The sequence below is a fragment of the Centropristis striata genome, chromosome 6 (assembly GCF_030273125.1).
Source record: "Centropristis striata isolate RG_2023a ecotype Rhode Island chromosome 6, C.striata_1.0, whole genome shotgun sequence".
NCBI classification, from domain to species: domain Eukaryota; kingdom Metazoa; phylum Chordata; class Actinopteri; order Perciformes; family Serranidae; genus Centropristis; species Centropristis striata.
In genome coordinates this window covers 38,893,338-38,921,337 of record NC_081522.1, presented here as the reverse complement: position 1 = coordinate 38,921,337, position 28,000 = coordinate 38,893,338, and the positions used below count along the sequence as shown (strand labels likewise).

General features: G+C 38.8%; 4 protein-coding genes across 4 annotated transcripts; 3 read left to right on the top strand and 1 right to left on the bottom strand.

The window, feature by feature from the left end:
* Positions 1 to 2: 2 nt before the first annotated feature.
* isg20 (interferon stimulated exonuclease gene) lies at positions 3 to 7,085 on the bottom strand. The gene is made up of 4 exons (XM_059335355.1): positions 6,901 to 7,085; positions 2,632 to 3,274; positions 1,457 to 1,657; positions 3 to 292 (listed from the first exon to the last, which is right to left on the bottom strand). The coding sequence occupies exons 2-4, from the start codon at positions 3,256 to 3,258 to the stop codon at positions 92 to 94; spliced, it is 1,029 nt and encodes a 342-aa protein (XP_059191338.1). The 5' UTR covers positions 3,259 to 3,274; positions 6,901 to 7,085; the 3' UTR covers positions 3 to 91.
* A 2,134-nt stretch (positions 7,086 to 9,219) lies between these two features.
* Positions 9,220 to 11,789, top strand: LOC131973368 (tripartite motif-containing protein 16-like). The gene has a single exon (XM_059335354.1). The coding sequence runs from the start codon at positions 9,250 to 9,252 to the stop codon at positions 10,918 to 10,920; it is 1,671 nt and encodes a 556-aa protein (XP_059191337.1). The 5' UTR covers positions 9,220 to 9,249; the 3' UTR covers positions 10,921 to 11,789.
* A 5,027-nt stretch (positions 11,790 to 16,816) lies between these two features.
* On the top strand, positions 16,817 to 19,987 carry LOC131973354 (E3 ubiquitin/ISG15 ligase TRIM25-like). Its single transcript, XM_059335332.1, has one exon. The coding sequence runs from the start codon at positions 16,868 to 16,870 to the stop codon at positions 18,536 to 18,538; it is 1,671 nt and encodes a 556-aa protein (XP_059191315.1). The 5' UTR covers positions 16,817 to 16,867; the 3' UTR covers positions 18,539 to 19,987.
* Positions 19,988 to 24,314: 4,327 nt separating this feature from the next.
* LOC131973355 (tripartite motif-containing protein 16-like) lies at positions 24,315 to 27,219 on the top strand. Its single transcript, XM_059335333.1, has one exon. It carries the CDS (start codon positions 24,345 to 24,347, stop codon positions 26,004 to 26,006), a length of 1,662 nt encoding a protein of 553 aa, XP_059191316.1. The 5' UTR covers positions 24,315 to 24,344; the 3' UTR covers positions 26,007 to 27,219.
* The last annotated feature ends 781 nt before the right edge of the window (positions 27,220 to 28,000 follow it).

The window sequence follows — 28,000 nt, the reverse complement described above, 5'->3', positions numbered from 1 at the left end:
CGTTTTGCATTTTGTTGCATCACTTTTTTTCCATCCAGACTTGATTTACAGTCACATTATTGATCTGAGGTACGTCGTGAATGCTCTGCTCTCATTGGCTGAGGGCGGTGACATCATCGGGCCAGTACTCGTCCTGCATGTAGTGTGTGGAGGAGGCGAAGCTCGGCTCTGACGGAGCGTCCTCGTCCTGCAGTTTGTCCTGCAGCTCTCGCTCCCACTCGCCCTCCACCAGCTTGTAGAGATCCAGAGCAGCGAGGGCGTCTTCCACCGAGCAGTGGCCTCCACGCCCCGCCTGCACCACCACCACAACAACAACAACAACAACAACAACAAGTCAACAACACGCCACACTGGATTAGATATACACATTTTAATTGGGGGGAAACCTTCTGTTTAGAAACGGTTTTGTTGACCATTTCAGAGCGTTTTTTTGCCCCTGTCACATTCTCCTCTCTGTGTCCTTGTATTTCAATACAATATATTAAATTATATTAAATATTCTCTATAAATCTATAGAGCGAGTCCTGCAGCTCTGTGGAATCAGCACAATGAGAACAACTCAAACAGTCTTTGTGCAGAATAACACAGTTAAAATGACAGAAACCAGAAAAGAAAGAAAAAACAAGTTGAATTTCTCTGATAAATCAGTTTAAAATTTGAATAAAATGGAATTTATATATACTTATACTATTTATAATACTTCATGAATCTTGTAAAAAACAGTTTTCTCCACATATTGTTCTCTTATTCTCGTGTTTCCAGCCTCTCCTGTCCTCTCCCCTCTGCTCTGTGTAAACAACCTCTCCTGTTCTCTGAGGAGCAGAATTTAATGTTTCTAACAGGATCTGGTTAGTGCAAACACTTTATTTCTGGTAAAAAACGATCGAACAAACGGTCACGTGACAAATATTAACTGAAAATCTGTTTACACAGAGCAGAGAGGAGAGGACAGGAGAGGCTGGAATCATGACAATACTTCAATATGTTCTATTAAACTATGTAATATTTGGAGACCCACAATTCTTTTTCTTTTTTTTTACAATATTGGTAACATGTTTATATGTATATATTCTATTTTATTGCAATAAAAAAAGGAGCTGTCAAAGAATTTCAAATTGTATTTTCCTTTCTGTGTTATTCTGCACAAAGACATGTAGAGCTGCAGGACTTATAGATTTATATATTTCAGTGAAAAACAAGGACAGAGAGGAAAACATGAAGAAAAATCTCTATAACTGCTCAGTGGTTCAGATGGTTAAAGTATCTTTAAAACTAAACTACAAAAACTCTTTATGATAAATAAGGTTTTCATTAAAAACTACTAAATGCCATGTTGTAAATGTTTATTAAGTATTTATTATGTGAGATAAAACAGGGATGAGTCGATCTTACTGGACAGATATTTACACTAAACATCATTTCTAGCAGATATAATTATTTAGAGTGTGAATCTCACCTGGATCTTCCTGTTCAGCAGTTTGCTGCTCAGCGTTTTGAGGGAGGAGCAGCGTTGCCGGGGGAAACCGGCCAGCCGGCTCAGGTGGCGGGTGGTGCAGGTGTCCCGGACCATGTGACCCGGGTGGACCAGGTCCAGAACCTGGAAGTCGTTGTAGACGGAGTGACCCACCACCACTTTACCCTCCAGGATCCTGAGGATCTACAGGAGAGAAACAGGATCAGGATCAGGATCAGGACGGATTCAGACCTGAATCATCATGTTTACATCTTTAAAATGTAAAGACGTATGGAAGGAATCTGAAATATTCCACAGACGCGAGACTTATTTAACCTGCAGAACAGGTTCAGGTTCCACATATTTCCTGAGCAAAGTGACTCCTGCCAACAGATTAATAACACTGTTTTCTCTATTAATGTACATCATAGGTCTCAAACTGGCGGCCCGTGGGCCAATTGCAGCCCTCGTGACGATATCTTGTGGCCCCCACCTTGATATGAAAGTTTAATGTGAGTTTTATATGAATGGCACTTTACCGTGTTGTGTGTGGAAGGTCCCTTTAATTACTGTTTTTGGTAATTTTGCGTATTTTTTAAAAATAATTTTGTGTCCTTTTCTAAAAAACAATTGTGTCTTTTTTTAAATAATTTTGTGTCTTTTTTTGGTAATTCTGTGTCTTTTTTAATAATGCTGTCTTTTTTTGTAATTTTGTGTATTTTTTTGGTAATTGTGGGGGTTTTTTGGTAATTTTGTGTCTTTTTTTTTTTTTAAAAAGGGTCTTTTTTGGCAATTCTGTCTTTTTTTTGTAATTTTGTGTCTTTTTTGAAACAATTGTGTCTTTTTTGAAACAATTTTGTGTCTTTTTTTGGTAATTCTGTCTTTTTTGTAATTTTGTGTATTTTTTTGGTAATTGTGGGGGTTTTTTTGGTAATTTTGTGTCTTTAAAAAACAAAAAAGGGTCTTTTTTGGCAATTCTGTCTTTTTTTTTGTAATTTTGTGTCTTTTTTAGTAATTTTGTGTCTTTTTTTTTGACAATTTTGTCTTTTTTGGTAATTCTGTGTCTTTTTTGGAGATGCACCTGTAGATGTAAATTTACAGCTGAAGCTGACTTAAAAAAAAATAAGTTTTTAAAGAAGCAGAGTTAATTAAAGATAGAACTGGCGTGGCGTGCCTACCTGGTGGCGTGCCTGGCTGAAGGGCGTGGCGTTGAGCAGGTGGTGGCTCCTGATGCCGCTCCATCGTGTGCGGTAGTCGGTGACGGGCTGACAGGGCCGCACGTATTCATCATAGAGGACGTTACCGTGGTAATCCAGGATGCTGCAGCGGGCCAGCTCGCTGCAGCGCCCCCCGGGCCCCGTCCCCACCATCTCACAGTCCAACGCCACCACCGAGGTGCTGGTCGTGGCGGGGGCGGGGCCGAGGCACGGCGAGCTGCGCCCGCTGGCCGGAGGACTCGTCTCCGAGCAGAACCCGCTGTCCACCTCCCAGCGGTCCCCGAGGGCCGCCTCAGAGGGACCGGGGTCAGGACCAGAGCTCCGGGGGTCAGAGGTCACAGCTGGCTCTCTCTCCTGCTTCAGTTTGTTAGGTTTGGTCTTTTTGACCTGTTTGAATGTGTCCAGAGGCTCGACGTGGCCGTCGGAGGGTTTCCTCTTCATGGTGCTGATCTCCGTCCTCTGCTGCTGCTGGTTCTTTCTGGTTCTGGCGCTCTGCAGGGTTCTCAGCATCAGAGAACGCTTACACAGAAACCTGGAGTTACTGAAGAGACCCCGAGAGGATTTATGTCTTCTGGACCACTCGGACATCGTCACACGTCATTTTCTGAGGAAACAAAACAATAAAATAATCAAAATTAGGACAAAAATTAAGTTGGTGGTACGGCTGGGCAACATGGACCAAAAGCCATATCCTGATATATTTAGGCTGAATATCAATATACGATATGTATCCTGATATTTTTATCACAAAGTGAGAGCAAATGTTCAGTCAAAGCCAAATATGACATGTCACAAGTAGTTTTATTGATGTGAACATAAATACTGTATACATTATTATTATTACTATTATTATTATATATTATATATCATATTATTTTACTTATAATTACTTTATTTATATTTTTCATTTTATATTGTTTATTATCTATTATTACATATTATATACTGTACTATTATTATTATTATTATTATTATATACCGTCTAGTCAATATAGCATCGTTGCCATCTTATCACCAGTTTAATTATTACCATCATCTTGCCATCCATCCTACCAACTGATCTTCTTTCTTAACTTCTTAAGTGTCCTTGTTCTATTCTGTGTTTTTTTCTATTGTTGTTTTTATTTATGCTACCTCAGTATTTTATTCTATTGTATTTTATTGTACTTGAATACCGGACTGCTGTGACAACCGAATTTCCCTTCGCGGATGAATAAAGTAATCTATCTATCTATCTATCTGTAACAACAGGAGTACCTTTTTTAAAATCAAAGCTTCATGAAGTGCACATTTAAATTAAAAAAAAATATCTTAAATAAAAGCTGCAGCTTGCCTGGAGCAAGGATCAGTGTGCAAATTTGAACTAAATCGATATATGCGATAAGGTCTAATTCCATATCGCATTTAAAAATATATTGAATTTATTTATTTATTTTTTAAATTTATTTATATTGAATATCCATATACGATATATATCCTGATATTTTTATCACAAAGTGAGAGCAAATGTTCAGTCAAAGCCAAATATGACATGTCACAAGTAGTTTTATTGAAACTGTTTATTGAAGTGAACATAAATACTCTATATATTATTATTATTACTATTATTATTATATATCATATTATTTTACTTATAATTACTTTATTTATATTTTTCATTTTCATTTTATTTTTATATTGTTTATTATCTATTATTACATATTATATACATTATATACTGTACTATTATTATTATTATTATTATTATTATTATTATATACCGTCTAGTCACTATAGCATTGTTGCATCATATCACCAGTTTAATTATTACCATCATCTTGCCAACCATCCTACCAACTGATGTTCTTTCTTAACTTCTTATGTGTCCTTGTTCTATTCTGTGTTTTTTTTCTATTGTTGTTTTTATTTAAGCTACCTCAGTATTTTATTCTATTGTATTTTATTGTACTTGAATACCGGACTGCTGTGACAACCGAATTTCCCTTCAGGGATGAATAAAGTAATCTATCTATCTATCTATCTATCTATCTGTAACAACAGGAGTACCTTTTTTAAAATCAAAGCTTCATGAAGTGCACATTTAAATAAAAAAAAATATCTTAAATAAAAGCCGCAGCTTGCCTGGAGCAAGGATCAGTGTGCAAATTTGAACTAAATCGATATATGCGATAAGGTCTAATTCCATATCGCATTTAAAAATATATCGATATATCGCCCAGCCCTACTTTATTGAAACTGTTTATTTAAGTTTTTTTTTTTTTTAAATCAAAGCTCCGTAAAGTGCACATTTAAATACGAAAATATCTTAAATAAAAATAGCCTATGAAATAAAATAGGCCAATCTTTTTCTGAAATGAATATATTTATATGACAAACAAGGAAAATTACAAAAGAACTAAATATGACAAACCCTAGTAAGGGCAACATTTACATATAAAGAAATACTTTTTTTTAAAACTATATCGATATATGTGATATGGTCTAATTCCATATCACAATTTAAAAATATCCCGATATATTTTTTTATATCGATATATCGCCCAGCCCTAGTTGGTGGTCACTAATATTCAGGATTTAATCTTAAAAATCAACATATTTGCTCTGATAAAAAGGAAGCACAGTCTCTTTTTACCACTGGGGCTGTTACATAACCTTACCTCAGAGAGAGAGAGAGAGAGTGTGTGTGTGTGTGTGTGTGTGTGTGTGTGTGTGTGTGTGTGTGTGTGAAACGTGTATCTGGAGTGTGTGTACATGCAATGTGACAGCAACATGCATCAAATTACACTGCTTCTAAGATCACGTTTGGATGATAAAACCATTTGGAACAATTCAAATAATAATAATAATAATAATAATAAAATAACTACTTTATACTACAACCTATATAATATTTCTCAGACTTGGTTGTGCAGAAATAAAGATTTTAAATGGCAGCAGGTGATTGACAGCAACACATCACAACACGACAATTTTTAAATCAAGAAAACGGCAAAATATCTTGTTTATTTAATTAATTTTACAGCAATATCAAGTACTTAATATATCTCCAATAATGTTAAGTTAACCCTATAAAGCCTGAACCATGAAATAATTGCCAGAAAATTCAATTTTTGTAAAAACTGAGTGCTTATTAACCTGCTGACGAATTTTAAGAAATAAATAAATTGCATATATGAATTCTAATTTGTATCATATTTGATACATCAGGTCTTTTTGTGCAATTTGTTGCTCACAGATTGTTTTTCTCGAACTAACAAAAACATATAAACCCTAACATATTTAACCTATTAAGACTTTGACTTTTCCTTTTTCCTCAAACATGCAAAATACATATTTTTTCCATATAACACAACATCATACATCTGCTGATATGAAGTTTTTTAATGCAGCAATGACTGATCCACTCGTGGAACCTGCATATCATTTTTGCTACATCTGGTATTTTTGTGCAATTTGTTGCTCAGTTTGTTTATCTTCAACACATGTATACATCAGGTTTTTGATGATGTAGAGGTCTCAAAAATAACTGTATCTAATATGATAGACTTGGCTTTATAGGGTTAATTAATAAAGTGTGTGAAATGCCAGAAAGGCATTATTATTCCTATTATTATTATTCCCAGATATTCTAAAGTAACGACCCATGCTGTTCTAACTGACTTGCCACCAAACTCCATTCAAAATTCCGGTATTTTATGTTTATTGACTCGCTTAAAAAGCCGAGCTAGTATTTAACTATTGCTAAACTTCGGCGGTAAAAACAAACACATGACTGTAAATATAATATATAGTTGAACAGAAGATCTGCATAACTCTCGTTTACCTACAACGTGTCTTTTCAGGCAGGCCGTTTGAGCAGCGTGTCACAAAGCGTCGCTAAAAATAGCTCACAATTATTAATTCAGACGAGATTGTTGAGTTTAAATTAAGCCGAATTAAACACTGAACACGAATTGTTCAGAAAAAGTTGTAAATCGTGTTTGTTATTGTACTTTACTTTGTCTGTAGCCAAATTAAACTTTAACTGTCAGAAATCTGAACGGAGTCTGGCGTCAGTTCTAGAAAACAGACTGACATTTAGCTAGAAGAAAGACACGACACAGAATAAAATAAACATCATTCGACAGAGAAAAATATCTCTTATAAGACTGAAACAAACAGATAAACATGTTGACAACAGACAGAATAATATAATTTACTATTAAAAAGATAAAACATCTTGTTCTTTACCTCCATCTGCAGCACGTGTTCAGCCTGAACATGCCTGGACGTCTCTCCTCAACTCCGCGTCTGATTGGCTCGTTTTCTTCTTCGTGTGTTATTTCAAAAGGAATCGTTCAACTGTCAAATACCAGCGGAGGCGCCGCCTGCTGGCTGGACGCGACATCACACAAAATACAGTTTTTCTCAGTCGCTTTGGTGCATTTCTCACATCACTATTAACTCTATGGAGCCTTAAAGGGCTATTTTGTCCATTTTTTAATCATTTGCATGTCTTTTCATGTCTTTTTAAGTCATTTTGTGTCTTTTTTGGTTATTTGTGTCTTTTTGTGTCTTTTTTGGTCATTTTGTGTCTGTTGTTATGTCTTTTTTTTTTTTTAGTTATTTTGTGTCTTTTTTTGGTCATTTTGTGTCTTTTTTTGGTCATTCTGTGTCATTTTTTAGTCATTTTGTGTCTTTTTTTGTCATTTTGTGTCTTTTTTAGTCATTTTGTGTCTTTTTTTGTCATTTTGTGTCTCATTTTAGTCATTTTGTGTCATTTTGTCATTTTGTCATTTAGTCATTTTGTGTCCTTTTTTTGTCATTTTGTGTCTTTTTTTGGTCATTTTGTGTCTTTTTTTAGTCATATTGTGTCTTTTTGTGTATTTTTTTAAGTCATTTTGTGTCTTTTAGTCATCTTGTGTCTTTTTTTTGTCATTTTGTGTCTTTTTTTTGTCATTTTGTGTCTTTTGTGTCTTTTTTTGGTCATTTTGTGTCTTGTGTCTTTTTTGGTCATTTTGTGTCTTTTTTTTGGTCATTGTGTGTATTTTTTTTAGTCATTTTGTGTCTTTTTGTGTCTTTTTTTAGTCATTGTGTGTATTTTTTTGGTTATTTTGTGTCTTTTTAGTCCTTTAGTCCAACATAAAATGTGATTTTGAACCTTTTTTTTAAACTTTAAAAACACTATCATGCTCAATAAAGAACTTTAAATGTTGCAAATGTGAACAAAGGTGTCAAATCTACCATATAAGAGGGTTCCATCCAGTTCTATCATTTGATACTAAATCTATTTGAGCTTGTCTCCAGTTTTACTTGGTATATCATCATCAAACTGAAACTGGCCTCATGGAGTTTACAGCCAGAACTTTAGAGGTAAATTTACAGTAGGGCTCCACGCTGCTTTGTTTTCTAGTCTGATGGAGGCAACAAGTCTGGATTATTTGGAGCTTTTGGAGACTCCACAGGGTTAACAGTTCGTTCAACCTCCACAACATTTAGTCATTAGTGCTCATCATAGTAACAGTTTCTCATTCCTTACAACAAATTACAAATGCTTTTGGACAATCATCAAGTGAGGGGGTTATTGCTGAAAACCTGCCCCCACCTGCAGAATGCTGAAATGCAAATGATGGTCCTGCTAATAAAATTTGATAAAATGTATTAAATATAAATGCGACCTTGGTATTGAGGCAGTTGTTTAAGTAACTTTAATATAAAAATGTTTGAGATGGAATCTACTTATTTTGATCACATTAAATATAATCTGTATGTGTATGTAATTCTAAATCAAGATAATTCTGAATGAATCCAACACAATAGAATTACTGGTAGTCCGTTTTTAATTGACAGGCACTTCCTGTTAAGTTGTTATTAACTGAACTTGTAATGTGCCGGGAGTTAGATTTAATTGAAATTATTGCATGCAATCTGTTGCCTCAATTTTATTGAGTAGCTATAGTTTATCTTTTTTTACAGTGTACTAGCTTATTCCTTCCTACTTGACAGATAGATATTCAACTGTCCATAAGCTCATAAAAACAACAACCACACGTCCACTCATCAACAATAAAGACTATTGAAATACACATAAAGTAATAAAACAGAATTTATTTAATAATTCTTGATTGTTGTGTGGCAGAGGTGGAGTGTGAGTTTGAGAGTGAATGATACCTTCATCATCGTTATCTGCAGCCTTTTTTTCCTTTATTTTATTTATTTTGTTCCTTTCATGAAGGTGGACAACAAAATGTGTACAGAGACACTCTACACCTTCATGATTGGAAAGGAGCAGCAAGAAGAAAACATTTCTTATATTTGTCTGCCCCTTACTTGAACAATAAGAATAAAAAAGATGGTCTGACCTCCTCTAGTGCTTTGTTACAGCAACCCCTCCCTCTTCTCCTGCTCTCAAACAGCCAGCTCCACTCTGTCCACGTGTTTCCTGGTTCCCTCCCCTTCAGATCTACGAGTTTGAAAATGGGTGTTACCAACATGGTGGTGACTCACTGCACACACACTCATGTTGTTCAGATCAGAGCTCAGACCTGTTTCACTTATGAGGAAGTGAAACTCAGACAGTCGTTGTGACTGAGAGGTGAAATGGCGCAGAAAGGAGCTCAGCTGGACCGGGAAACTTTCTCTTGTTCGATCTGTCTGGATCTACTGAAGGATCCGGTGGCGACTACATGTGGACACAGCTACTGTATGAAGTGTATTAAAACACACTGGGATGAAGAGGATAGAAAGGGAATCTACAGCTGCCCTGAGTGCAGACAGACGTTCACTCCGAGGCCTGTCCTGCTGAAAAACACCATGTTAGCAGTTTTAGTGGATGAGCTGAAGAAGACCGGACTCCCAGCTGCTTCTGCTGATCTCTGCTATGCTGGACCAGAAGATGTGGCCTGTGATGTCTGCACTGGGAGAAAACTGAAAGCTTTCAAGTCCTGTCTGCAGTGTCTGGCCTCGTACTGTGAGAAACACCTTCAGCCTCATTATGAATCACCGAGATTTAAGAAACACAAGCTGGTGGAGCCCTCCGAGAAGCTGCAGGAGAACATCTGCTCTCGTCACGATGAGGTGATGAAGATGTTCTGCCGTACAGATCAGAAGTGTATCTGTTATCTCTGCTCTGTGGAGGAACATAAAGGCCACGACACGGTCTCAGCTGCAGCAGAACGGACGGAGAAGCAGAAAGAGCTGGAGGTGAGTCGACAAAACATCCAGCAGAGAATCCAGGACAGAGAGAAAGATGTGAAGCTGCTTCAACAGGAGGTGCAGAACATCAATCGCTCCGCTGATAAAACAGTGGAAGATGGTGAGAAGGTCTTCACCGAGCTGATCCGTCTCTTGGAGAAAAGAAGCTCCGAGGTGAAGCAGCAGGTCAGATCCCAGCAGGAAACTGAAGTGAGTCGAGTCAAAGAGCTTGAGGAGAAGCTGCAGCAGGAGATCAGAGAGCTGCAGAGGAAAGACGCTGAGCTGAAGAATCTCTCAAACACAGAGGACCACAACCAGTTTCTGCACAGCTACCCCTCACTGTCAGCACTCAGTGAGTCTACATCCAGCATCCAGATCCGTCCTCTGCGCTACTTTGAGGACGTGACAGCGGCTGTGTCAGAAGTCAGAGACAAACTACAGGACGTCCTGAGAGAGGAATGGTCAAAGCTCTCACTGACTGAAGTGGATGTTTTACTGTCAGATTCACCAGCAGAGCCCACGACCAGAGCTGGATTCTTAAAATATTCATGTGAGATCACACTGGATCCAAACACAGCAAACACACGGCTGTTATTATCTGAGGGGAACAGAAAAGCAACGTTCATGAGTAATGATCAGTCTTATCCAAGTCACCCAGACAGATTCACTGAATGGTGTCAGGTCCTGAGTAGAGAGAGTCTGACTGGACGTTGTTACTGGGAGGTGGAGTGGGGAGGGGGTGTAGTTGAAGTAGCAGCTTCATACAACAATATAAGCAGAGGGTCGGGGTCGTATGACTCTGGATTTGGACGCAATGACAAATCTTGGTCATTACAATGTTCCAACAACAAAAATACATTTATGTACAACAACATCGACACTCCTGTCTCAGGTCCTCACTCCTCCAGTGTGGGAGTGTACCTGGATCACAGAGCAGGTATTCTGTCCTTCTACAGCGTCTCTGACACCATGACTCTCCTCCACAGAGTCCAGACCACGTTCACTCAGCCGCTCTACGCTGGACTTCGGTTTTATCACAGTTTTGGAGACACTGCTGAGTTCTGTAAACTCAAATAACCAAAATAATTTAAAGGATGCAGGTTAAAATGTGTTTTAACTCGTACAGCTCCCTTATTGTTCACCTTTGTTGTGTTTTATAAGAATATACATTTGTGGTTTTACCTTCTAAAATCATCTCAGATCAGTTGTTCATCTGCTCTCTCAGCCTCCTTCTGCAGCTCCAGCAACTCAGATCTCTGTCTCATTAATATTCATGACCCTTTCTTTTGATTGGCTGACAGTCTTGAGTGACACCCAGCCAGGCTAACCACAGTTAACAGTTTGCAGCCTCGGTAAAACTCACCGGTGATTGTAAAAAGAGGATGGCCACCGCTGAGGAAGATGTCCTCAGACTTTACATGTTAGAGCCTGATGATGCTTCCCTCTGACTCAAACATGAAATATATTACTGGTTCACTTACAGGTTGCAGATTTGGAGTCGGACATGATGATGTGTATACTGCCGTATCCTATAGGAGCAGCTTCTTTGAGTGACAGATTTTTAGGAAGCAGTCAGAAAATATATTTTCACAGTATTTTTTATTGCAACTACACCTGCTTTATAATCACAAGACTTGTAACTCGTGTTTTTCTACAATATGGGACCTTTAAACTGATTTCTTTCCATGTTTGTTGCTGAGAGCTCATCGTTGTGGCATTTCTTCTCTGCAGAGATCAGCTGTCAATCAAACATTATGGGCGAGGCTTTGACATCTGAAAATGTTGTTCTGTAGATGTTTGACTTTCCTTCCTGTGACTGTTGAGCCACGGAGGCTTTCACTGCTCATGATGACTGTTGTTCACCTCAACTCATATTTCTCTGCATGAAAATATCAATGTCTCTGTGCTCCAAATGTTTGTTGATTATTCGTATGTTGTTGTTTTTCTTTTACTGCATGGGTCTGAAGAGAGAAAGCTCCAGATATTCAAAGAAAATGTGTAAAAAAAAAAATAGAATTATATCTTCATTTATTTGTTTGTTAGACCAAATGTTGCTGTTATAATCAAAGCACAAATGAGGCTCTATGATGTATTATAAAACTATAATTATCATGTTCATAATCAATAAGGAAATAATCATTGTTATTTTGTATATCTCTGAGATTCTGATCAAACTAATTGATTGTGTGGATGAAGTGAATCTGTACAAGAAATCACTGAACAAAATCATTTAACAAACTTCACTGATGGGATGTGTGAACAAACTGTTTAATCAATAAACAAACATAAACAAAGTATTTTCTTCTGGTCTTAATTCCAGGGTTTGATATAAAGCTGATGAATAAATGATGAGACTAATATGAGATATAACTGAGGCCGTTCTCCTCCTGAAACAACACAAAGTTCACTGTTCATGTTGAGAGCAGAAGAACATTTGTCAGTCAGTCCCTCATTTCTCCGACAAAAGCTGTTTTAATGAGGAAAGTTCAAAGGTCAGAGTTTTATATCACTTGTTGCTTTTACAGCCAAGATTTGGTTTGTGCACTTAGTTCATAAAGGATTTATTACAGACACATTCCTGACACATATGCATGCTACTAAACTTGTAAATCTTTGTGAAGTCAAAAATGGAGAAAACTCTAATCTATTGTCTTAATGTTTAACTATTGACTCAGAAGAGTTTTCCTGCTAAAAGTTGAAATTAGCAGTGAGTTTAAAAGAGAAATGAGCTCTGTTGTAAACGAGAGTTGAACAAAGTGTCAAGGATGCTTTTCTTCAGAGTCCTTCCTGTATCACTTCTGTCAACTCAAATAACCAAAGTAATTTAAAGGTTGCAGGATAAAATGTGTTTTAACTTTTAAAGCTCCCATATTGTTCACCTTTGTGGTGTTGTTTTGACACCTAAAAGGAGATAAATTTGTAGTTTTACATTCTAAAAATGATCTGAGTTCAGTTGTTCATCTGCTCTCTCAGCCTCCTTCTGCAGCTCAGATCATTTTGGGCCTGTCTCATTAATATTCATGAGCCTTTCTTTTGATTGGCTGACAGTCTTGAGTGACACACGGCCAGTTAACAGTTTGCAGCCTCACTAAAACTCACCGGTGAATGCAAAAAGACGACGGCCACCGCTGAGGAAGATGTTCTCAGACTTTACATGTTAGAGTCACAGCCTGAATCACAGATGATCTAAAAAAACCTCCACATTTGTATTTTATGAAGCACTTTGTAACTTTTGTTTGAAAGGTGACAGACGTGCACACAAACATACACAATATGCTCGCACACAGTGTGTCTTTATAGTGCATTAGTCTAGCTTGGGGTTGCTGTAACATTTGTTTTTTTCCTCCTTGACCGGCGCAGGCTAATGTTTCCATAGACTTCAATGGATTATATTGATTGATTGCTAAGCTAGAGCACTGTGCTAACTCTAGATATGACTTAATTATCAACTTATTTTAAACATTTGCAAATTATTTAACACTATACATTGTGAGTGACTGTTTACTTCCCCTCTTTTTCTTCTTTTAAGGTAATCTAGTTCAAGCTAAGTGCAAATCTGAATGAGAGTTGTAGTGCGACTGGAGCAGAGTACTTCTTCTTCTTTGGTGCATCCTGCATATTGTTGAAAATGCCACATGGGCATGCTTGTGGCACAGACTGTGGAAGGGTGGCACACTCAGGGCTGCCCCTGACCAAAATGGGGCCCTAAGCAAAAAAATGTCTTCGGGCCTAAATCTGAGTAACAAAGAAGAATTAAAAATGAACAGTAACTTCAACTTGTGTCTACAAAAAACTAACAGTCAGACCCTCGAGTCTTTCAGGCACTGAAAGAGTGCAAAACAAGCATGTGTGCCTTTTACAGATGCACACGTCTGCATTTTCTGGATGCAAAGTCATCAATGAGGTCGTCATATGACAGCTGCTGTGCCAATTATGAGTTGGTGCTTATGATAGCCAGGCCACTTAAACGTTCTTGCTAATACTAATATGTATACTATATTAATAGTATCTATTATAATCGATTATAATGCCACTATTACTATTATTGTCATTATTATCATTATTATTATTATTATTATTATTATATAGGCTACTACTACAATCCTAATAAAACATACTAATTCAGTACCAAACAGACTGATATTTCAAAATGTAGCTACATTCAAATTTAGTTCCTTCTGTCAACAAAAGTATCAAATACACTCATTTCTATCAATATTTATCTCTAATATCTCCTCCAAAGATGCCTGTCATAGATTAAATTCACCAACAGATGGCGACATTTTACATCCATTACAATAACATTAGCCAAATCCTTTTGTGGTGATAAAATAGATTATAAACTTAAGTCGAAAATACGGCCAACAACTGATAAATTTACCACTGCCTTACAACAGAGGTGAATGTATATGCAGACAAAGGTGTTAACTAGACATTTAATAAATGGTAAGGGCTGCTGGAGAATGAGTTTCATCTCCAGACCACAGTCACATCTAGACTCTAGCTGAATGGACTGGAGGCTAGATTCTCTCTGCTACCTCTGGAGTAGCAGCAGCAGCTGTACATGGAGCTTTAGTGCTGCTTATGCCACGAAGTTTGACATTTTTACTAGTGCTGGGCCGTTAACACCATTAACATCGTTAACGGACATTAGCGGCGTTAACGGCGCCAGCACTAACTTCAACAAATACCCACCTTCGAGAGAAGCACGAGTTTCCTCTTGTTTTGCTTTTTTTCCCCTCTTGCTTGCGCCTGACTCAGTGCATCTGACCAGTGATTTGTCAGATCGATTGCTGTCAATCAGGTCTCTTTTCTCTCTTCTCCTGCCTCGCTGACAGCTGATCTAGTAGCGCGCCCCACGACTGTGCATATGCGCATCCTTTGTGCAAAACGGGGCCCCTATTGTATCGCGGGGCCCTACGCACTGTGCGTGTTCTGCGTGTAGGCGGGGGCGGCCCTGGGCACACTGAAATTACATTTTAAATGTCCCACAGTCTTAAACATAATAAACAGTAGGCTGAGGTACGTATAGAAATATTTTATTTACCCAAATAATGCACAGAACAGTGTCGCCTCCAGCATTTAGAAATCGTATCTGACTGAGTAAAATGTTCTGTTTGTTTGAATGGGTTGATCTCTGCTCCTGAAGTAGTAATAGTAGAAGTTTCAGCAAGATAAAAGCTTGTGTTTCATAGATATCTAAGCCTCTTTGTTACCTTAATGAGACAGAAACAACCAGTTGAGTTTAGTTATGAGCAACTTTATTGCCACTCTAATATTACTTATAACAGTTAGAGACAGTTTGTGTTCATTATTAACAAACAGGATTATAACAGCTGAATGAGCCTGTTTTGGTGTTGATGGACTAAACGTTTAACAAATGCAAAGCAACATGTAGAATCATGATTTAGTGAGTACTCCACCATGAGAAGAGCTTGAACCATGAACTGTTGAAGGCTTCTTTCTATCCTTGTACAGTCTGTAGATAAACCCTCAGGAGAGGCTGAGCTGGTCCATCTGCTGGACACCAGGATATGTCTTGGAAAGAAGGGGAACAAGAAATACATTTTTAGACTATGTATAAAACATGACTTTTAATTTATAATAAACAATGTAGAATTCAGTGTTACTGAATTCAAAAACAATCCTGTGAACAAAAGCTGGCTCTCCAGTTTGACTAATGCACTAGACTTGATCATCATTGATAAATTATTTGTAGAGGCTTTGTGAAATCTTAAAGGAAAAGAGAACAAATACCCAGTTGGTGGGAAATATTCAAAGAAATACTAGAAATAATAGAAAGAAATATTAAATTATTGCATCAAGAAGATATTTAAACACACTGTTTTTATGTAATTGCTTAGGGTTATCCATTATGACTTAAATATTTATCCCACCTGCAGAATGCTGAAATGCAGATGATGGACCTGTAACCTCATCAATATGCAAAGTTCCTGGGAAAAGTTGCAACAGTTACTCAAAATATCAATACAAGAATAACATTAACTGAACTTATTCAAATGTGATCAGTTTTAAAGTAATCCTGCTGCTTTTCTTGACATTGTGGACATATCCTGTTCAGTTAATTTAAACTTCTATAAATATATATATAGCTATAGACTACTAGCCTATTCCTTCCTACTTGATGGATAGATATTCAACAGTCCATAAGCTCATAAAAACAACAACCACACGTCCATTGATCAACAATAAAGACTATTGAAATACACATAAAGTAATAAAACAGAATTGATTTAATAATTCTTGATTGTTGGCAGAGGTGAAGTGTGAGTTTGAGACTGACTGATACCTTGATCATCGTTACCTGCAGCCTTTTTTTCCTTTATTTTATTTATTTATTTATTTATTTTGTTCCTTTCATGAAGGTGGACAACAAAATGTGTACAGAGACACTCTACACCTTCATGTTTGGAAAGGAGCAGCAAGAAGAAAACATTTCTTATGTTTGTCTGCCCCCTACTTGAACAATAAGAATAATAATCTGACATCACATACAATTGATTTTCAGTAGCCTACACCAACAAAACTTTGATTATAACAAAACACTTAAAACAACAAAAACAAACAAGACAAAAAACAAACAAAAACCCATACAATTTATCATGAAAAAGGAAAACATTTCTCTCTCCCTATCACTGTCTGTCCCTGAAGAAATCATGCATGACGTTTGGTCTGAAATAATATTAAGTCAGAAAAGCACTTTCCTTAAACTGAAACACACAGGATAGGTACACACAATGACATCATCCTCTAGTGATTTGTTACAGCAACCCCTCCCTCTTCTCCTGCTCTCAAACAGCCAGCTCCACTCTGTCCTGCTGTTTCCTGGTTCCCTCCCCTTCAGATCGACTAGTTAGAAAATGGGTGTTACCAACATGTTGCTGAGTCACTGCACACACACACACACACACACACACACACACATGTTGTTCAGATCAGAGCTCAGACCGGTTTCACTTATGAGGAAGTGAAACTCAGACAGTCGTTGTGACTGAGAGGTGAAATGGCGCAGAAAGGAGCTCAGCTGGACCGGGAAACTTTCTCTTGTTCCATCTGTCTGGATCTACTGAAGGATCCGGTGACTACTTCTTGTGGACACAGCTACTGTATGAAGTGTATTAAAACACACTGGGATGGAGAGGATAGAAAGGGAATCTACAGCTGCCCTGAGTGCAGACAGACGTTCACACCGAGGCCTGTCCTGCTGAAAAACACCATGTTAGCAGTTTTAGTGGATGAGCTGAAGAAGACCGGACTCCCAGCTGCTCCTGCTGACCTCTGCTATGCTGGACCAGAAGATGTGGCCTGTGATGTCTGCACTGGGAGAAAACTGAAAGCTTTCAAGTCCTGTCTGCAGTGTCTGGCCTCGTACTGTGAGAAACACCTTCAGCCTCATTATGAATCACCGAGATTTAAGAAACACAAGCTGGTGGAGCCCTCCGAGAAGCTCCAGGAGAACGTCTGCTCTCGTCACGATGAGGTGATGAAGATGTTCTGCCGTACTGATCAGAAGTCTATCTGTTATCTCTGCTCTGTGGAGGAACATAAAGGCCACGACACGGTCTCAGCTGCAGCAGAACGGACGGAGAAGCAGAAAGAGCTGGAGGTGAGTCGACAAAACATCCAGCAGAGAATCCAGGACAGAGAGAAAGATGTGAAGCTGCTTCAACAGGAGGTGCACAACATCAATCGCTCCGCTGATAAAACAGTGGAGGATGGTGAGAAGGTCTTCACTGAGCTGATCCGTCTCTTGGAGAAAAGAAGCTCCGAGGTGAAGCAGCAGGTCAGATCCCAGCAGGACACTGAAGTGAGTCGAGTCAAAGAGCTTGAGGAGAAGCTGCAGCAGGAGATCAGAGAGCTGAAGAGGAAAGACGCTGAGCTGAAGAATCTCTCACACACAGAGGACCACAACCAGTTTCTGCACAGCTACCCCTCACTGTCAGCACTCAGAGAGTCTACATCCAGCATCCAGATCCGTCCTCTGCGCTACTTTGAGGACGTGACATGGGCTGTGTCAGAAGTCAGAGACAAACTACAGGACGTCCTGAGAGAGGAATGGACAAAGCTCTCACTGACACTGACTGAAGTGGATGTTTTACTGTCAGATTCACCAGCAGAGCCCACGACCAGAGCTGGATTCTTAAAATATTCATGTGAGATCACACTGGATCCAAACACAGCACACACACGGCTGTTATTATCTGAGGGGAACAGAAAAGCAACATGCATGAGTAATAATCAGTCTTATCCAAGTCACCCAGACAGATTCACTTCATATATTCAGGTCCTGAGTAGAGAGAGTCTGACTGGACGTTGTTACTGGGAGGTGGAGTTGAGAGGGGGTGGAGTTGATGTAGCAGCTTCATACAAGAACATCATCAGAGGGGGGAATGACTCTAGATTTGGATGCAATGACAAATCTTGGTCATTACAATGTTGCAAACAAAGTTCTACATTTATGTACAACAACATCAACACTCCCGTCTCAGGTCCTCACTCCTCCAGAGTGGGAGTGTACCTGGATCACAGAGCAGGTATTCTGTCCTTCTACAGCGTCTCTGACACCATGACTCTCCTCCACAGAGTCCAGACCACGTTCACTCAGCCGCTCTATGCTGGACTTCGGCTTTATATCAGTAATGGAGACACTGCTGAGTTCTGTAAACTCAAATAACCAAAATAATTTAAAGGATGCAGGTTAAAATGTGTTTTAACTTGTACAGCTCCCATATTGTTCACCTTTGTTGTGTTTTATAAGAATATACATTTGTGGTTTTACCTTCTAAAACCATCTCAGATCAGTTGTTCATCTGCTCTCTCAGCCTCCTTCTGCAGCTCCAGCAACACAGATCTCTGTCTCATTAATATTCAAGGTCCTTTCTTTTGATTGGCTGACAGTCTTGACTGACACACGGCCAGGCTAACCTCAGTTAACGGTTTGCAGCCTCGGTAAAATTCACCGGTGAATGCAAAAAGACGATGGCCACCGCTGAGGAAGATGTTCTCAGACTTTACATGTTAGAGCCTGATGATGCTTCCCTCTGACTCAAACATGAAATATATTACTGGTTCACTTACAGGTTGCAGATTTGGAGTCTGACATGATAATGTGGATACTGCCATATCCTATAGGAGCAGCTTCTTTGAGTGACAGATTTTTAGGAAGCAGTCAGAAAATATATTTTCACAGTATTTTTATTGCAAAAACACCTGCTTTATAATCACAAGACTTGTAACTCATGTTTTCTACAATATGGGACCTTTAAACTGATTTCTTTCCATGTTTGTTGCTGAGAGCTCAACGTTGTGGCATTTCTTCTCTGCAGAGATCAGCTGTCAATCAAACATTATGGGCGGGGCTTTGACATCTGTAATAATGGTGTTCTGTAAATGTTTGACTTTCCTTCCTGTGTCTGTTGAGCCACGGAGGCTTTCACTGCTCATGATGACTGTTGTTCACCTCAACTCATATTTCTCTGCATGAAAATATCAATGTCTCTGAGCTCCAAATGTTTGTTGAATATTCGTATGTTGTTGTTTTTCTTTTACTGCATGGGTCTGAAAAGAGGAAGCTCCAGATATTCAAAGAAAATGTGTAAAAAAAAAACTAGAATTATATCTTCATTTATTTGTTTGTTAGACCAAATGTTGCTGTTATAATCTAAGTACAAATGAGGCTCTATGATGTATTATAAAACTATAATTATCATGTTCATAATCAATAAGGAAATAATCATCTTGTATATCTCTGAGATTCTGATCAAACTAATTGATTGTGTGGATGAAGTGAATCTGTACAAGAAATCACTGAACAAAATCATTTAACAAACTCCACTGATGGGATGTGTGAACAAACTGTTTAATCAATAAACAAACATAAACAAAGTATTTTCTTCTGGTCTTAATTCCAGGGTTTGATATAAAGCTGATGGATAAATGATGAGACTAATATGAGATATAACTGAGGCTGTTCTCCTCCTGAAACAACACAAAGTTCACTGTTCATGTTGAGAGCAGAAGAACATTTGTCAGTCAGTCTCTCATTTCTCCGACAAAAGCTGTTTTAATGAGGAAAGTTCAAAGGTCAGAGTTTTCTATCACTTGTTGCTTTTACAGCCAAGATTTGGTTTGTGCTCTTAGTTCATAAAATTATTTATTACAGACACTTTTCTGACACATATACATGCTACTAAACTTGTAAATCTTTGTGAAGTCAAAAAACTGAGAAAACTCTAATCTATTGTCTTAATGTTTAACTATTGACTCAGAAGAGTTTTCCTGCTAAAAGTTGAAATGAGCAGTGAGTTTAAAAGAGAAATGAGCTCTGTTGTAAACGAGAGTTGAACAAAGTGTCAAGGATCCTTTTCTTCAGAGTCCTTCCTGTATCACTGCTGACTTCTGTCAACTCAAATAACCAAAGTAATTTAAAGTATGCAAGATAAAATGTGTTTTAACTTTTAAAGCTCCATATTGTTCACCTTTGTGGTGTTGTTTTGACACCTAAAAGGAGATACATTTGTAGTTTTACATTCTAAAAATGATCTGAGTTCAGTTGTTCATCTGCTCTCTCAGCCTCCTTCTGCAGCTCAGATCATTTTGGGCCTGTCTCATTAATATTCATGAGCCTTTCTTCTGATTGGCTGACAGTCTTGAGTGACACACGGCCAGGCTAACCACAGTTAACAGTTTGCTGGAGTCACAGCCTGAATCCCAGATGATCTAAAAAAACCTCCACAGTTGTATTTTATACACAAACATACTCAATATGCTCGCACACAGTGTGTCTTTATAGTCCATTAGTCTAGCTTGGGGTTGCTGTAACCTTTGTTTTTTTCCTCCTTGACCGGCGCAGGCTAATGTTTCCATAGACTTCAATTGAAGATATTGATTGATTGCTAAGCTAGCGCAGTGTGCTAACTCTAGATATGACTTAATTATCAACTTATTTTAAACATTTGCAAATTATTTAACACTATACATGGTGAGTGACTGTTTACTTCCCCTCTTTTTCTTCTTTTAAGGTAATCTAGTTCAAGCTAAGTGCAAATCTGAATGAGAGTTGTAGTGCGACCGGAGCAGAGTACTTCTTCTTCTTTGGTGCATCCTGCATATTGTTGAAAATCGACTCGGACAAACTGATTGGCAGCTCTGGTGGCTCCGGTGGCCACGCCTCTGGACGGACGGACGGACGGACGGACGGACAGACAGACAGACAGACAGACAGACAGACAGACAGACAGACAGACAGACAGACAGACAGACAGACAGACAGACAGACAGACAGATAGATAGATAGATAGATAGATAGATAGATAGATAGATAGATAGATAGATGGATGGATGGATGCAGGGGCGGGTCTATGATTTTCTTCTTGGGGGGGGGCATGCTTGTGGCACAGACTGTGGAAGGGTGGCACACTCAGGGCTGCCCCTGACCAAAATGGGGCCCTAAGCAAAAAAATGTCTTCGGGCCTAAATCTGAGTAACAAAGAAGAATTAAAAATTAACAGTAACTTCAACTTGTGTCTACAAAAAACTAACAGTCAGACCCTTGAGTCTTTCAGGCACTGAAAGAGTGCAAAACAAGCATGTGTGCCTTTTACAGATGCACACGTCTGCATTTTCTGGATGCAAAGTCATCAATGCGGTCGTCATATGACAGCTGCTGTGCCAATTATGAGTTGGTGCTTATAATAGCCAGGCCACTTAAACGTTCTTGCTAATACTAATATGTGTACTATATTAGTAGTATCTATTATAATCGATTATAATGCTACTATTACTATTATTGTCATTATTATCATTATTATTATTATTATTATTATATAGGCTACTACTACAATCCTAATAAAACATACTAATTCAGTACCAAACAGACTGATATTTCAAAATGTAGCTACATTCAAATTTAGTTCCTTCTGTCAACAAAAGTATCAAATACACTCATTTCTATCAATATTTATCTCTAATATCTCCTCCAAAGCTGCCTGTCATAGATTAAATTCGCCAACAGATGGCGACATTTTACATCCATTACAATAACATTAGCCAAATCCTTGTGTGGTGATAAAATAGATTATAAACTTTAGCCGAAAATACGGCCAACAACTGATAAATTTACCACTGCCTTACAACAGAGGTGAATGTATATGCAGACAAAGGTGTTAACAAGACATTTAATAAATGGTAAGGGCTGCTGGAGAATGACTTTCATCTCCAGACCACAGCCACATCTAGACTCTAGCTGAATGGACTGGAGGCTAGATTCTCTCTGCTACCTCTGGAGTAGCAGCAGCAGCTGTACATGGAGCTTTAGTGCTGCTTATGCCACAAAGTTTGACATTTTTACTAGTGCTGGGCCGTTAACACCATTAACATCGTTAACGGACATTAACGGCGTTAACGGCGCCAGCACTAACTTCAACAAATACCCACCTTCGAGAGAAGCACGAGTTTCCTCTTGTTTTGCTTTTTTTCCCCTCTTGCTTGCGCCTGACTCAGTGCATCTGACCAGTGATTTGTCAGATCGATTGCTGTCAATCAGGTCTCTTTTCTCTCTTCTCCTGCCTCGCTGACAGCTGATCTAGTAGCGTGCCCCACGACTGTGCATATGCGCATCCTTTGTGCAAAACGGGGCCCCTATTGGATCGCGGGGCCCTACGCACTGTGCGTGTTCTGCGTGTAGGAAGGGGCGGCCCTGGGCACACTGAAATTACATTTTAAATGTCCCACAGTCTTAAACGTAATAAACAGTAGGCTGAGGTACGTATAGAACTATTTTATTTACCCAAATAATGCACAGAACAGTGTCGCCTCCAGCATTTAGAAATCGTATCTGACTGAGTAAAATGTTCTGTTTGTTGAATGGGTTGATCTCTGCTCCTGAAGTAGAAATAGTAGAAGTTTCAGCAAGATAAAAGCTTGTGTTTCATAGATATCTACGCCTCTTTGTTACCTTAATGAGACAGAAACAACCAGTTGAGTTTACCGTAGTTATGAGCAACTTTATTGCCACTCTAACATTACATATAACAGTTAGAGACAGTTTGTGTTCATTATTAACAAACAGGATTATAACAGCTGAATGAGCCTGTTTTGGTGTTGATGGACTAAACGTTTAACAAATGCAAAGCAACAGCTAGAGTCATGATTTAGTGAGTCCTCAACCATGAGAAGAGCTTGAACCATGAACTGTTGAAGGCTTCTTTCTATCCTTGTACAGTCTGTAGATAAACCCTCAGGAGAGGCTGAGCTGGTCCATCTGCTGGACACCAGGACATGTCTTGGAAAGAAGGGGAACAGGAAATACATTTAGACTATGCATAAAACATGACTTTTATAATAAACAATGTAGAATTCACTGTTACTGAATTCAAAAACAATCCTGTGAACAAAAGCTGGCTCTCCTGTTTGACTAATGCACTAGACTTGATCATCATTGATAAATTATTTGTAGAGTATTTGTGAAATCTTAAAGCAAAAGAGAACAAATACCCAGTTGGTGGGGAGTATTCAAAGAAATACTAGAAATAATAGAAAGAAATATTCAATTATTGCATCAAGAAGATATTTATACACACTGTTTTTATTTAATTGCGTAGGGTTATCCATTATGACTTAAATATTTAGCCCACCTGCAGAATGCTGAAATGCAGATGATGGGCCCGTAACCTCATCAATATGCAAAGTTCCTGGGAAAAGTTGCAACAGTTACTCAAAATATCAATACAAGGATAACATTAACTGAACTTATTAAAATGTGATCAATTTTAAAGTAATCCTGCTGCTTTTCTTGACATTGTGGACATATCCTGTTCAGTTAATTTAAACTTCTATAAATATATATATAGCTATAGACTACTAGCCTATTCCTTCCTATTTGATAGATAGATATTCAACTGTCCATAAGCTCATAAAAACAACAACCACACGTCCACTCATCAACATTAAAGACTATTGAAATACACATAAAGTAATAAAACAGAATTGATTTAATAATTCTTGATTGTTGTGTGGCAGAGGTGGAGTGTGAGTTTGAGAGTGACTGATACCTTCATCATCGTTATCTGCAGCCTTTTTTTCCTTTATTTTATTTATTTTGTTCCTTTCATGAAGGTGGACAACAAAATGTGTACAGAGACACTCTACACCTTCATGATTGGAAAGGAGCAGCAAGAAGAAAACATTTCTTATATTTGTCTGCCCCCTACTTGAACAATAAGAATAAAAAAGATGGTCTGACCTCCTCTAGTGATTTGTTACAGCAACCCCTCCCTCTTCTCCTGCTCTCAAACAGCCAGCTCCACTCTGTCCCCGTGTTTCCTGGTTCCCTCCCCTTCAGATCGACTAGTTACAAAATGGGTGTTACCAACATGGTGCTGACTCATTGCACACACACTCATGTTGTTCAGATCAGAGCTCAGAGCGGTTTCACTTATGAGGAAGTGAAACTCAGACAGTCGTTGTGACTGAGAGGTGAAATGGCGCAGAAAGGAGCTCAGCTGGACCGGGAAACTTTCTCTTGTTCCATCTGTCTGGATCTACTGAAGGATCCAGTGGCTACTTCTTGTGGACACAGCTACTGTATGCAGTGTATTAAAACACACTGGGATGGAGAGGATAGAAAGGGAATCTACAGCTGCCCTGAGTGCAGACAGACATTCACACCGAGGCCTGTCCTGCTGAAAAACACCATGTTAGCAGTTTTAGTGGATGAGCTGAAGAAGACCGGACTCCCAGCTGCTCCTGCTGATCTCTGCTATGCTGGACCAGAAGATGTGGCCTGTGATGTCTGCACTGGTAGAAAACTGAAAGCTTTCAAGTCCTGTCTGCAGTGTCTGGCCTCGTACTGTGAGAAACACCTTCAGCCTCATTATGAATCACCGAGATTTAAGAAACACAAGCTGGTGGAGCCCTCCGAGAAGCTGCAGGAGAACATCTGCTCTCGTCACGATGAGGTGATGAAGATGTTCTGCCGTACAGATCAGAAGTCTATCTGTTATCTCTGCTCTGTGGATGAACATAAAGGCCACGACACGGTCTCAGCTGCAGCAGAACGGACGGAGAAGCAGAAAGAGCTGGAGGTGAGTCGACAAAACATCCAGCAGAGAATCCAGGACAGAGAGAAAGATGTGAAGCTGCTTCAACAGGAGGTGCAGAACATCAATCGCTCCGCTGATAAAACAGTGGAGGACGGCGAGAAGATCTTCACCGAGCTGATCCGTCTCTTGGAGAAAAGAAGCTCTGAGGTGAAGCAGCAGGTCAGATCCCAGCAGGAAACTGAAGTGAGTCGAGTCAAAGAGCTTGAGGAGAAGCTGCAGCAGGAGATCAGAGAGCTGAAGAGGAAAGACGCTGAGCTGAAGAAGCTCTCACACACAGAGGACCACAACCAGTTTCTGCACAGCTACCCCTCACTGTCAGCACTCAGTGAGTCTACATCCAGCATCCAGATCCGTCCTCTGCGCTACTTTGAGGACGTGACAGCGGCTGTGTCAGAAGTCAGAGACAAACTACAGGACGTCCTGAGAGAGGAATGGACAAAGCTCTCACTGACTGAAGTGGATGTTTTACTGTCAGATTCACCAGCAGAGCCCACAACCAGAGCTGGATTCTTAAAATATTCATGTGAGATCACACTGGATCCAAACACAGCACACACACGGCTGTTATTATCTGAGGGGAACAGAAAAGCAACATGCATGAGTAATCAGTCTTATCCAAGTCACCCAGACAGATTCACTTCATATATTCAGGTCCTGAGTAGAGAGAGTCTGACTGGACGTTGTTACTGGGAGGTGGAGTGGAGAGGATATGGAGTTGATGTAGCAGCTTCATACAAGAATATCAGCAGAGGGGGGAATGACTCTAGATTTGGATACAATGACAATTCTTGGTCATTACGATGTTACAACAAAAGTTATACATTTATGTACAACAACATCGACACTCCTGTCTCAGGTCCTCACTCCTCCAGAGTGGGAGTGTACCTGGATCACAGAGCAGGTATTCTGTCCTTCTACGGCGTCTCTGACACCATGACCCTCCTCCACAGAGTCCAGACCACATTCACTCAGCCGCTCTATGCTGGACTTTGGTTTGGTAACAGTTATGGAGACACTGCTGAGTTCTGTAAACTCAAATAACCAAAATAATTTAAAGGATGCAGGTTAAAATGTGTTTTAACTCATGCAGCTCCCATATTGTTTACCTTTGTTGTGTTTTCTAAGAATATACATTTGTGGTTTTACCTTCTAAAACCATCTCAGATCAGTTTTTCATCTGCTCTCTCAGCCTCCTTCTGCAGCTCCAGCAACTCAGATCTCTGTCTCATTAATATTCATGACCCTTTCTTCTGATTGGCTGACAGTCTTGAGTGACACACGGCCAGGCTAACCACAGTTAACAGTTTGCAGCCTCGGTAAAACTCACCAGTGAATGTAAAAAGAGGATGGCCACCGCTGAGGAAGATGTCCTCAGACTTTACATGTTAGAGCCTGATGATGCTTCCCTCTGACTCAAACATGAAATATATTACTGGTTCACTTACTGGTTGCAGATTTAGAGTCGGACATGATAATGTGTATACTGCCGTATCCTATAGGAGCAGCTTCTTTGAGTGACAGATTTTTAGGAAGCAGTCAGAAAATATATTTTCACAGTATTTTTATTGCAACTGCACCTGCTTTATAATCACAAGACTTGTAACTCGTGTTTTTCTACAATATGGGACCTTTAAACTGATTTCTTTCCATGTTTGTTGCTGAGAGCTCAACGTTGTGGCATTTCTTCTCTACAGAGATCAGCTGTCAATCAAACATTATGGGCGAGGCTTTGACATCTGAAAATGTTGTTCTGTAGATGTTTGACTTTCCTTCCTGTGTCTGTTGAGCCACGGAGGCTTTCACTGCTCATGATGACTGTTGTTCACATCAACTCATATTTCTCTGCATGAAAATATCAATGTCTCTGTGCTCCAAATGTTTGTTGAATATTCGTATGTTGTTGTTTTTCTTTTACTGCATGGGTCTGAAGAGAGGAAGCTCCAGATATTCAAAGAAAATGTGTAAAAAAAAACAAAAAAAACAAACTAGAATTATATCTTCATTTATTTGTTTGTTAGACCAAATGTTGCTGTTATAATCTAAGTACAAATGAGGCTCTATGATGTATTATAAAACTATAATTATCATGTTCATAATCAATGAGGAAATAATCATTATTATCTTGTATATCTCTGAGATTCTGATCAAACTAATTGATTGTGTGGATGAAGTGAATCTGTACAAGAAATCACTGAACAAAATCATTTAACAAACTTCATGGGATGTGTGAACAAACTGTTTAATCAATAAACAAACATAAACAAAGTATTTTCTTCTGGTCTTAATTCCAGGGTTTCATATAAAGCTGATGGATAAATGATGAGACTAATATGAGATATAACTGAGGCTGTTCTCCTCCTGAAACAACACAAAGTTCACTGTTCATGTTGAGAGCAGAAGAACATTTATCAGTCAGTCTCTCATTTCTCCGACAAAAGCTGTTTTAATGAGGAAAGTTCAAAGGTCAGAGTTTTATATCACTTGTTGCTTTTACAGCCACGATTTGGTTTGTGCTCTTAGTTCATAAAAGGATTTATTACAGACACATTCCTGACACATATACATGCTACTAAACTTGTAAATCTTAGTGAAGTCAAAAACAGAGAAAACTCTAATCTATTGTCTTAATGTTTAACTATTGACTCAGAGGAGTTTTCCTGCTAAAAGTTGAAATGAGCAGTGAGTTAAAAAGAGAAATGAGCTTCCTGTATCACTGCTGACTTCTGTCAACTCAAATAACCAAAGTCATTTAAAGGTTGCAGGATAAAATGTGTTTTAACTTTTAAAGCTCCATATTGTTCACCTTTGTGGTGTTGTTTTGACACCTAAAAGGAGATAAATTTGTAGTTTAACATTCTAAAAATGATCTGAGTTCAGTTGTTCATCTGCTCTCTCAGCCTCCTTCTGCAGCTCAGATCATTTTGGGCCTGTCTGATTAATATTCATGAGCCTTTCTTCTGATTGGCTGACAGTCTTGAGTGACACACGGCCAGGCTAACCACAGTTAACAGTTTGCAGCCTCACTAAAACTCACC